We start from the raw sequence: 12,292 nt of genomic DNA on the forward strand, positions 1-12,292 counted from the left end.
AAAAAAAAAAGACTCATTTAGGTGAAGTATATACCTCAACCTGGAGGTCAAACTGGGACTGGAGGAAATATTTATTTATACTCTTTGCCTTTTTCAATGTCTTCAGAATGTTAGTCAACAAGTAACTCCTATGCACATACCATGTGCAGACAGGCAGATGCTGAAGTTACAGCTATGAGAAAGGTCAGATAGGTCCCTATTCCTGAAAGCTGACACTGAAGTACACATTCTTCATCAACAATAACACTAAGAAAGTTAAACCAGACTTCCTAGCTACCTCATTCACAGAGCTTGAAGCATCAAATCAGCACTCAACCAGCAAAAGCAGAACTTCTCCTAATCCTTCAGATTACAGGCCAGCCTGCTGCCCCCTTATCTCTCTCTCTCTCCCTACACACACACACACACACACACACACACACACACACACACACACACAATTTATATTTGGTACTGCGGATTGAATTTACCTTACCAGGTAGGCACTTACGCTGCTGAGCTATATCCCTGGCCCTAGGCCAGTCTCTCTAACAAAAAGAGCTCCTCCACCCACCCTCACTTCTCAGCTACAGTGAGACAGATGCTCTGCAAGGTGGGTAGTGTGTCCTGTTCACAATACTTCCCAAATGTGCTACTCTGTGCCTGAATGATGTATGAACAAAAGAATGGACAGAGGCAATGGCTCTGAAATTCACTGTGGGGTGTCTGTGACACTGCCACTATATGTGATATGCCAGGACATGTACAGGGGTCTATAGTTCTCTCAATTCCCAGACTTTCCCATGAACACTTCATTCTCACTCAGCACACATCAGAGGACAGGCTATATGTTCATTCCCATGTCCCTCCTTTCTGGATATAGGAACAGGGCCTGTCCCATTCTCACTCCTTTTTCAGACTAGTATGTACAAGGGCACAATCAAGTGGCAGAGCAGAGAGAGCAGTCTGTGCAGCACTAGGGAGAGCCCTGGGAACTGTATCAAGTCCTACCATGGGATGCAGAAGCCCACATAAGTCATGTGGGAAGAACACAGAACAGAGCCAAGATGGTGCCCTTCCTGGAACTGTTCAAAGTAGGGCTCCCGCCTATTGGTGGGCCTTACGCTCAGACTGTCTCTAATGGCCCTCCCCCACAGGAGTCCATGGCTTCATCACTTCCTGCCTCTATTTTGTCAGCAGACTAGGAATCACCTAGTACTGTCTTATAAGCACCGATCCAAGGATCTATAAAGAATGAACACCACCTCTTAGCATATTCCATAAAGGTCCAGGCAGGACATCAGAGGCTGCCCTACCCCCAAGAAGGACTGGTTCCTTACTACCTACAGGAAAAGACTCCATTTGTCACCAGCTAAACACCTAGCACAAAAGACCCTGTCTCCCCAACCAATCTCCACACCCAGAGAGCAGAAAATCCAAAGCTCTCTGTGTGAGGAGGCAGGTTCCCTTTGGGCTATATGTGCTGCCGGCCACACAGAGTCCCTGCAGACCTGAACAGTGATCAGAACTTCAAGAGGGGCCATCACCATCTTGTTCTCATATCATGTTCCCTAACATAGCCATACTATAACTGTGGCCTATGGGACCTCTGCTACCTCCTGTGTGTAGGCAATCCTGGATAGGTGACTAACCCTGTACTGTCCTTGGAGCTGGTTCATAATCCACAAAACACTGCCATCTCCCATTATGGCTATCTCCCACATGGCCCGGGGACTCTTTCCAAGCCTGTCTGCTTTCTGGTCCAAACAAAGGATTTGAACAGTACCTTTCCAGAGACTGCAAGAATGGAGAAATATATGCCCACTGCCCACATGGGGTTCATAAACAAATAAAATATTACACAGAAACCCCTATCACTCACCTCACACTGCCTTCCACAAGATCTAGAAAGCAGCAGCCCTGTGACCCACAGGGTCCAGGTCCTAACTATGAGGTCAGCTGGAAACCCTCCTCTGATAGAGCCTTCCCATGTATATTTCACTGTCTGACAACTTCCTCTGATGAAGGATCCCTCCCCTTCCCCTTGCTGAGACTTTCCTCTGACAGGGATTCTTACTGCTGAGACCCTTCTCTGATACACTTTCCTTTGTCTCTTCACTACTTGAGTTCTTCCTCAGACTGCCAACTCCTTTTTCCCCACAACAAATGTTCTTCTTCCACAATTTTCCCCAGCTAAGTCTTAACTACTCCACAGAGTTCTCTGTCCCAGAATCAAGTGCAATACTTGGTAGACAAGAGGTTTACAAATATTGAATGACTGCTTCTAAACACCCATGCAGATACTCATGGAGGTGAAAGGGAAGGAATGCTATCCGAGTATCTCGTAGGGTGTTAGGGCTTTGGCCAGGCAGACACGCGCACACACACACCATCACAAGATGTCCAGCATGGATCACTGCCCACAATACAACCTCCGATCTCCACCTCTGCCTGCATTTCAGGCAACCTATAAGGCTATAGACAGGCATGCTTCATAGGCCCTGGGTGTCCATTTTCACACTGCTCCCAACAGGTAGCCTGGTTTCCTACTCCAGCCCCATCCCCACCCACCTCCACCAAACAACCAAAGAAGCCAGGGAATGTGAATGCTTTCAGGCCCAACTTGGCCCTGCCACAGACCACAAACTCCAAGCATCTGTGGTCAGTCTACACAGGCCCTCTCTCTGGACTGCAGACACCCAGTCACCCCCAGGCCCTCCTTGGCATCTCTCCTTTTCATACTCTGCAGGTCTCAACCACAAGGTTACCCCTCAGAGCAGCCTGATATCACCTACCCAGGGGAAACCATGAAATTACATGCAGGCCTCCTCCTCTTCCTCCTCCTCCTCCTCTTCATGTTAATCTCCCATCTCCCCCACACATACACTGGAATATGTGCTGAGGGAACCAGAGACTTCTGTTTTTTCTCTGAGCCATGTCCCCATGTCTGAGACAGAATACAACACAGCACAGGTACCATAAATTCATTTGCTTGATGGTCAATGAAGGAATCTGCACCTCATCCTAAAAGCACCATCCTAAAAGCCACCCAAGCTCCCAGTGACCCTTCCATGTGCCAATGTTGCCTGTCTGGGTGCCCATCCAGGCCTCATATGGCACCAATGGGATCCTCCTGCAAAACAACAGTTTCTACTCATGATGCTACAGAAACCCAACCACAGTAGTAATGAATCATGGGCTCAGTGGGAGCCAGAACATGAAAAGTGGCCTCTGTGGAAGACTAGGAACAACACACAGATGTGAGTGGGGATATAGCTCAGGGACACAGCACCTGCCTGGCAAGCTCAAGGCCCGGAGTTCAATTCCCAGTACTAAATAAACAAACAAAACAAACACATACATGAAGCCCATCTGAGTCAGAAATAGCTATGCCTGCTTTCCATACAGTGACAGCCACACAAGCTTGTCACACAGACAAGATCTGACCCTCATGTGGAAATACCACAAATATGCATCACACAAGTAGCTATTCTGAAAAGGCACACTCGCAGTAGTTCTTACCTGGTAAAATTCTCGAAGCCAGTTCTTCTGCAGGTTTTCTGGCTGTAAATTAAGAAAAAAGAAAAGACGGTCAAATTACAGACAGTGTCCCCAAACAGCAGCAAGAAACCTCAGTAAGGAAGCTCACGGAGCAGCCTTACAGCCAAAAGCTGAGCACATGCACCGAGGACCCTTTCCTACACAGGGAGATTCAACTTTCAATAGGAGACCACACTCCAAGAGATGTCACTGTGGCACAAAGCAAAGCAGTACTCACCTCTCCAAGGGCAGACACATAGTGCCATGCCCCTATATAGGTAACAGCCCTGCTCTGTCCCCAGCCAAGTGCATGGGGTGGAGGATGGAAACAGCACTGCATTTCTGATTCAAGCTTTTAGACACCTCTCAGGAAAGAGACAGTACAGAAATGAAGCAGCCTTTAAGAGGCAACAAGCAAGGTGCTGGCATATTTCCAATACACATCCTGCCTCGCCAAAGCTATGTCATAAGAAACTCAGCTCAGCAGGACTTCATGGAGCAAAAATTGCCAACACCACCAGCAAGGTGGTAGGTATTTCTATGCGCTCGAGGCAGGGAAGAGAGAAATAGAGAGCAGCTTTCAGAGAACCAGGTGCAATGGTCAGAATCCTTCAAGAGCAATTGATAGGGACACCACAGAAGCCCCCATCTCTCTCTCTCTCTCTCTCTCTCTCTCTCTCTCTCTCTCTCACACACACACACACACACACACACACACACACAGAGGCACCCAGGGAGAAGGCTCCTGGCCAGGGTCAGGTTCAGATCTGGTTTGGCCTTGAAATTGTTCTGCTTAGGGAGTAGATAAGCTGAGGGCTGGCTACCCTGCCTGATGACCCTGGTGAGCCCAGGTCACCAATACCCTCCACCTGAAGCCACCAAAATCTAGTCATGTGGGAGACAGGCATGGCAGCACACATTTACCCGGTATGCACACAGATGCTCCCGGGAGCACTCTGTTAGAACTCACACCATGAGGGAGTGCAATCTGTGTCCAGTGAGTGGAGCTAACCAGACAGAAACATCCCACAGTGTGTTCAACAGGGATGAGAACATACTGTGCACTACTGAACTAGACATACAAAAATGGCTAAGAAGTCAGGAATATAGCTCAGTGGCTTAAGTGCCTCCCTGGCAAGTACAAGGTCCTGAGTTCAATCCCTGGTACTGCAAAAAGAAAAAGAAAAAAAACTAAGGTGCTAAATATAATGAATAGGAAAAAACAAACAAACAAAAACAGTCCTCCCTTCCTCCCTTGACACTGGGACTAAAGCCTCCTCCCTTGTCTCAGCCCCGATAGGCAGGGCCCTGCTGCAACTGTGACATGAAGTGGAGAGAGAGGTCCAGGCTGACTCGTCACAGCTAGGCCTGTACTGTGGGCCCCAGCACTGAAGCCAATGTTCCATCTCAGTCAAATTCTTCCTTTTGCTAGCTTGTGTTCTCAAGAAGCAGGAAAATACAACTTCTGATAAATCAGTGAAGGGGAAAAAGAGCCTCGCAGACCACAGGGGAGCATGTCGGAGACCCTGGGCAACAACTAACACTGAGACAGATGCCCAGGCAGGACTCCCAAGTCCTGTTTACCACATGTAGGAGGCATCACCAACCTCCCTCATCCTTACAAGACACATTAGCAGGACATCGCAAGAGCACAAACCAGAGTTGAGCAAAGATTGGAACAGAATGGACAAACATAGGAAAAGAAGCACAACACCTTCATACCACCATAAGCACAGCTCCCTCCCCATCTGTGAAATGGGTCAGAAATCAAGCAATCAGAGGTCCTGCACAGCCCATCTCAGTGCCTAACTGATGCTGGATCATTACATGTGATTTCTGAGCCCCAGGTTGGACCCTGCCAGCAGATTTTCTCAAGGCCACCTCAGGCACAAGTGCAAAAGCAAGCACCAGCTACTTATGCACAGTGGAAGTGCTTTAGGACAGCAGGTTCCTCCAGGCCAATTCTTGGGTCACAATCTCATTCAGGTACTTAATCTGACTTGTATCCCACATTGAATGTGGAGGCACCACGTCTTCACACCAAACAGCCCTAATAAAGTGCTTTGGAGAAAGATGACCATGTTTGTTTGCTGTTTATAAGAGGCCACTCAGAGATGTGAAGTACTCTGACTGCAAATCTAAATGAATGACTAAAAATACTTAACAGACGGAGAAAAACACAGTGAAGCAATATGAGATTCTCTACAGAAAAGACTTTAAATACCTTTGGCGTACCCACCCAACTCTCAGTCAAGGTCACAGAAATGGTGAGAAGACTTCCATGAGCATTCTGGAAGTCTGCCAAGTGATCAGAAGCACTCCATAGCCCCTCCCAGTTCTCACTGTGCTATGTCCCCACTGTCTGGACTTTGTCCCTCTCTGGCCCAGGACATTCCCATGACCTCAGTCTACCTCCCGAGAGCCCTCCCAAAGACTGCAGTTAGCTGGAGTGTGCAATCCCTCACCATGTCCTGTTCCTCTACCATCATAGTACATACACACCACCTACGTCTCACCACCCTCCCTGACGCCAATGAGCAGAAGTGAGGCACTCTATCACTTTCACCAATGAGGTCTCCCTACCTCTTCCTCCTCACCCCTTCCAGGCTTGCTCCATGCTGCAACCAGGATGATCTCTGAACAACAACAGCCTAGTAACTCTTTGGTGCCTTGTCCCTTTCAGTAAAGAACAAAGGCCCTGCAGACCTTCATGGTGACAAGGGCCTAACCTCCTGACCTTCTGCCTAGCACTGCTTTAGATCCTCAAATGACTCCATGCTGCTCTGAGGCCTGACCGAAAACCATCTCCTCTAAAGCCTGGTTGTTCCTTGGTCACTGATCCTCCTTGGCCTCAACAACCAATCCTAAGTCTGCCCATCATGAGCAGGCAAGCTTCATCACCTTCTTTTCCTGCCTTTGCTTGCAGACTATCCCCAGAAACAGGACATTTCCTCCTAGCCCTATAAACCACAGTGTGCATGAGTGATGTCAATAACAACCTGTTTAACCATCATTGAGTTTTGGAGCAAAGATAGCCAAAAAGGGTTAGATCAAGAAGTGTCTGCCCCTATGAGCCTAACAGAATAACAAGGGTCAGGAGTGAAGGATTTTCCAGTAATGATGCAACAAAAAACAAGGTTTGGTATTATACTTCAAAAGTGAAGGGCTAGTGAGATGGCTCAGTGGTCTAAAGCACCTACTTAGGACAAGCTAAGCAAAACACAGGGACCGCGGTTCAATCCCCCAGCACCACATGCCAGCCAGCCCCGCCCCCTGGTGGGCTGAGCTGGCCACACACACAAAATGAATGAATAAATAAATAAATAAATCTTTAAAAAAAAAAAAAAAGTGAAGCCACAAGAGAAGAACATGGTGCCAGGGAAAGAGTCTGAGATTATGTTGATGGTACAGGGCAGGAATACACAAACAGCAGAACCCAAAACAGAAATGTATCCAGAAACAAGTACCAAAAGAAAAAATTCTCTGGAAGGAAGGGAAGACCAATAAAACCTGGACAGGGATAGTATTCCTGGAAGAAAGAAGAAAGAGAGAGAGGGAGGAAGGGAGGGAGGGAAGGAGGAAGGGAGGAAGGGAAAAAGGGAGGGAGGGAAGAAGGGAAAAAGGGAAGAAGGAAGGGAGGGAGGGAGGGAGGGAGGGAGGGAGTGAGGGAGGGAAAAAGATGGGCAGCAAAGGCAAACCACAAACAAAGAATAAAAAATCTAATAATACAACAGAACTCAGGAATCCTCTGGCTCCCTTCATAAAGATTCAGAACTGAGGCTAGTAGTGAAGAAGCATGAATACGTGACTGAGCCAGATGTTAGTCTGGCAGATGAAAATGACAGGTACCAGATCAGGAGGTGAGAGGCTGATTGAGAACAGTTATCTCTCAAGACAGGACAAGGATCCACTGACACAGTCTAAAATTAAATGTAATCTTAAACTCTACATTCTTAAAGTTTTTAAAAGTATTTTACCTTCGAATTTTAGAGCTAGCTCTCTTGCACCACAAATGTTTATCTCAGATTCAGTAGTGCCTTCAGTTTCAGCTCAGTGCCTCTTCCCCCTGGCAATTCAAGCAGAATTGAATTCAACCCTTCAAGGTGAGAGTGATGGATGTCAGGGCACCAACCAGCTTTCTCACTAGGCTCCTAGTTCGTAATGACAGTCATTACATGTGAATGTTGACTCTTTGGGCGGAGGTGGGATTTAGGGGTGATTTGTGGTTTTCTTAGTCTTTTCTAAGGGAAAGTAAAAAAAAAAAAAAAAGATTTCCTAAGTCATTCCACTCTAGTGGGAAACATGTTAAGAGTTGAGATTAACTTTTTAGCATGTTTGTTACACATGTCTAACAGAGAATATACAAACAGAGAAAGAGAAACATCAGATGGGCAGCCTAACAATCTTTTCCAAAAAGCAAGTCTCTTCCCCTAACAACCACAGGAGGCAAGGAAGAAGCTTGAACGAGGTAACAAGGTATATGACGGGGGGAAAGGGAGTAATTGATAAGGAATACTACCCAACTAGCTAAGTATTTATTATAAAACGCTGTGCTAGATCATTTCTTTATTCCACAAATAAACTCCAGATGAATTCAGGAAGTAAGCATAGAACTTGAAACCACAAACGAATCAAAAGAACATATAAGCCAACAGCTGCTCTCATATACGTGGCTAGAGGAGGGTTCCTTTCTAGGTACGAAAGCCAAGAAAAGAATGTGGGTGAAATGCCTACAATTTTAACACTCAAAACCAAATCATCGGGCCAGGGAGACAGCTCAGTAGAATAAGCACTTGCCTGGCAAGCACAAGGTTCTGAGTTCAATCCCTGGTACCGCAAAAAAAAAAAAAAAAAAAAAAAAAAAAAAAAAATCATCCATAGCAAATGTCACACCCAACAAAGAAAGACTGAGAGCTCATTTTGACCACAGCAAAGCAAGGGTGTCCCTGCTCATGCCCATGCTGCCCAACATACTACCAACCACCCTCACCAGATCAATCAAGCAAGGAAAGGAAATAAGAGGCATCCAAACTTAAGAAGAAAATTAAATTAAATCTGTTCAAAGCTATCTTAGATGTACCAAACTCTAAAAATCTAACACAAAATAACTCTTACAGCAAACAAATTCAGCAAAGTGGTAAGACATAAAATCATCACAGAAATCAGTAGCGTGTCTGACCACTAATAACAAACAATTCTACTTAAAATAACATCAAAAAGAATACATAAGGGGCTGAGTATATAGCTCTGTTGCATAAGCACCTGCCTGGTAAGTGCGAGGTCCCGAGTTTAATCCCTCGTACCCCACAAGACCCTGTACCAAATAACTAAATTAATAAATAAATTTTTTAAAAAAGAATAAATGCACCTCATAGAGGTAGAGAAATCATTCCTAAAATTTATCTGGAACCAGAAAAGACATAGAATAGCGAAGGCAATCCTGGGCAATAAAGAGAAGGCAGGAAGCATTACAATTCCTGACTTGAAATTATACTACAAGGCTACTGTGATAAAATCAGCATGGTACTGGCAACAAAATAGACCTGAGATCAATGGAATAGATCAGAAGACGCTGAAGCCCCTACGAACACACTCCGCCACCTTATCTTTGACAAAGGGGACAAACATACTCACTGGAAGAAGATAGCCTCTGTAACAAAAGGTGCTGGAAAAACTGGCTCTATACATGCCGAAAACTAAAACTTGACCCAGGTCTATCACCATGCACTAAACTAAAGTCAAAATGGATTAAAGATCTAAACATTAAAGCGGAGACACTAAATCTCCTGGAAGAGAAAGTGGGAGGAACTCTTGAAGATATAGGGGTAGGCAAAGACTTCATGAACAGAAATCAAAGCACATGGGAAACAGTTGAAAGAATTAACAACTGGGACCTGCTCTTACTGAGAAGTTTTTTCACGTCAAAAGAAATTACCTGGCCAAGCAATGGCCGTGACTCATCCACATTGCTGACACTGACAAAGGTTCTACAATCTGAGGTACAGGATCTCAGGATAAATCCTGAGGGCATTTCACTGACCTTATCAGAACCAAAAGCTACAACTCTCCTTGCATAGGTCCTGCTTTACCTTGGTCTTAACTATCCAGCAGAAACGTATAAAAACGAAGTATAAGAAGTAAATCCATGGTGTTATGTTGAGCTGTAGGGGACTCAGGTCAACAATTTCTGACATTGCCAGTGAAGTGGAAGACCCAGTACTATAATGGACTACTGAACTCTTTTAAATATTTTGCTGAATTTACACACCTATAATATTCTCTTTTTTTTTTTTTTTTTTTTTTTTTGCTGAACCGGAGATTGAACTCAGGCCCTTGCGCTTGCCAGGGAAGCGCTTATTCCACTGAGCCATCTCCCTGGCACCCCACATCTATAATATTCAAATAATGGGAACTTAACAAAAAAAGGGGATACAGATGAATGTCTACTTTGTATCTGTGTTTCAAAGTGGTTAGGACAGATATATAGTTACATTCTCTTAATGAATAGAGGGATTTGTTCTAATGGTGTTTATAAATAGGATATCATGTCTGCATTTTGTACAGCAATTAACCACTAGGAAAAATGTATACAATGTGTTAGTATTGAAACTGTCCTACCAATTTGGTTTGAAACTGTCTCATTGCTATTTGTTTCTCAATAAAATTATGGGAAAGAAAAGAACAAATGAGTAGAAAGAAGCAAAATTTGTACACTGAAAAATAACACATGTTGTGGAAAGAAACTAAATAAGACACCAACAAATAGATAGACATTCTGTATTTACAGATTAGAAGACCTAATACTGTTAAAAAAAAAAAAAAAAAAAAATGCTGCCCAAATCCCAAACTTGCATGGAGAAACAAAAAAATCCATCCTAAAATTTATTTGAAATCTCAAGAGGCCCTGAATAGCCAAAATAATCTTGGAAAAGAAAAACAAACTGGAGGTCTCACACTTTCTGTAAGTAGTCAAAATAATGTGGTCCTGGCACAGACAGACACAGATGGACAGAGCAAAATGGAGCGCCCAAGAATAGACCTTCATATGTGTTTACGTGACTTGACAAGGGTGCTACTCAATGAGGAGAGAGCAAAGTGAAATTCTGTCATGCTTATTTTATTTACCACATAAAAATAAAGGTGAGGGAGTAGCTAGACCTAGTAAACAGAGCTAGCACTAGTATGTGCTGTGGATAGGCATATCTGGGGAGTTGATTTATATTCATTATTGCATTTTACTCTTAGTCATGGAAGAAAAAAGAACAGTTCCAAGCCCAACAGAAAAGATCCCACTACCCAACCCAATTAGGACAGAGAAAATCAAGCCGATACAATAAAGCCTAGGGTCACCAAACATACAGCAATCCTGCAACACAGACCAAAATGACAAGACACTAGAAATAACAGAGGTATACGGAGATATGCTAAATCCCAGCATAATCAAGATTTCAAGATTTTTAAAAAATCTTCACATGAAACTATCCCTACCTCACATGTACCCCTAGTGTCTAACTTTCCTGATGTATCCCTGAAGATGTCAGGAAAAACACAATTTATTAAAACTTATAACTGAAATTATAACCTGACATCCTAATACCTTCCCTGACTCTAGCCCCACTAAATGTAAGAATTTAACAAGACACCATATTCACTTCGAGGCAAATCTGGGTGTAAAACAACCCTAATACCCAGGAAGTGAGTGGGGCAGGCGCCCTGAGGCCCTGCTGAACACAAGCCCATCCACCTTACCTGATCACATCTGAACCGCTCTCCCAAGATTGCTGGGAGGAAAGTGGCAGTAAGACAACTACATACACACTGAGATGCACCACAGTTGTCACTGGAACCTTCAACATCAAAATACAGCCAAGTACACATGAACACCAACACATGCACATGGCTGCACACACTGGCATTCAGATGTGTGTGTACACACTTAAGAGTGCTCTTCTGATGAGACAGAAGACCAAAATGGATTGTTTTAAATGTAGCCATGCTTCAAGCTTTTATAAAATTAGATGTGGCCTAACTGACACCCTTCAAGTAAGGGCCATTCACCACCAACTCTTAACTTTTTCCTGCCTGGTGGAGCAGCAACTAAGCAGGCTGGACCTCTTCCCAGGGCAGCTCTGCACAAGGCTCCCTCATAGTCACAGCCCATGCTTGGTTAATGAAGCTATTTTCAATAGCTACTAAAGAATAAAGGATACAAACAAAAAACAGGTCTTAAACAAATACTGTCCTTTCAGCCTAGGGGCTGGGTCCAGCTCTTTGTATGTTTTGCTCCTATATCACACAAAGTACACATCTTTTCTTTCTTTTAACTACCTTAAAATTCTTTTCATACTCTTGTGGAAGAACACAAATTATCAAAACTGTGCATGGAAAAAATGCTTATAATATGCATTCCTTCCCAAAATGGTATTTTATTTCTAGAAGGTAATCCTTAAAAAAACTGAAATAATAAAAATGTTTTGTACCCAAAGAAGTTGATAACAACATCACTTATAAAAGGATTACAATTAGAATGCCCCCAAAGAGTATCAAAGAAAGTTCATCAACACAGAACATGCCCTGAAAAAGACAGAGGCAGCAAAACTGAATTTCCAGAATAGAAGTGTTGGTATGATAAGGTGATGGCCAAAACACACAGAAATTACATGTAAAGCCACTGAACAGCACAATTACATAGGGTTAAAATGATAACCATTATGTGAGGCACAGTTTACAAACATTTACACAATTGACAGTGAGCACAATTTACATGGAAGAA

The 12,292-nt window shown here is 44.0% G+C and overlaps 1 protein-coding gene across 2 annotated transcripts in view; it reads right to left on the reverse strand.

The window, feature by feature from the left end:
* The window catches only part of Inpp5a (inositol polyphosphate-5-phosphatase A), a 263,156-nt gene that overhangs the window by 185,494 nt on the left and 65,370 nt on the right, over nucleotides 1-12,292 (reverse strand). Inside the window, exons 2-3 of one of the 2 annotated variants that reach the window (XM_023708885.1) lie at nucleotides 7,497-7,585; nucleotides 3,502-3,543 (exon numbers count right to left, since the gene is read on the reverse strand). Coding sequence is in view for 1 of the 2 variants with exons in the window: in XM_004625559.2 (XP_004625616.1) it covers nucleotides 3,502-3,543 (42 nt within the window). In the remaining variant the exon portion in view is untranslated. The remainder of the gene's footprint in view (nucleotides 1-3,501; nucleotides 3,544-7,496; nucleotides 7,586-12,292) is intronic. The other variant, XM_004625559.2, reaches the window with a different exon arrangement.

The sequence above is a fragment of the Octodon degus genome, unplaced genomic scaffold, assembly GCF_000260255.1.
Source record: "Octodon degus isolate 3935 unplaced genomic scaffold, OctDeg1.0 scaffold00010, whole genome shotgun sequence".
NCBI classification, from domain to species: Eukaryota; Metazoa; Chordata; class Mammalia; order Rodentia; family Octodontidae; genus Octodon; species Octodon degus.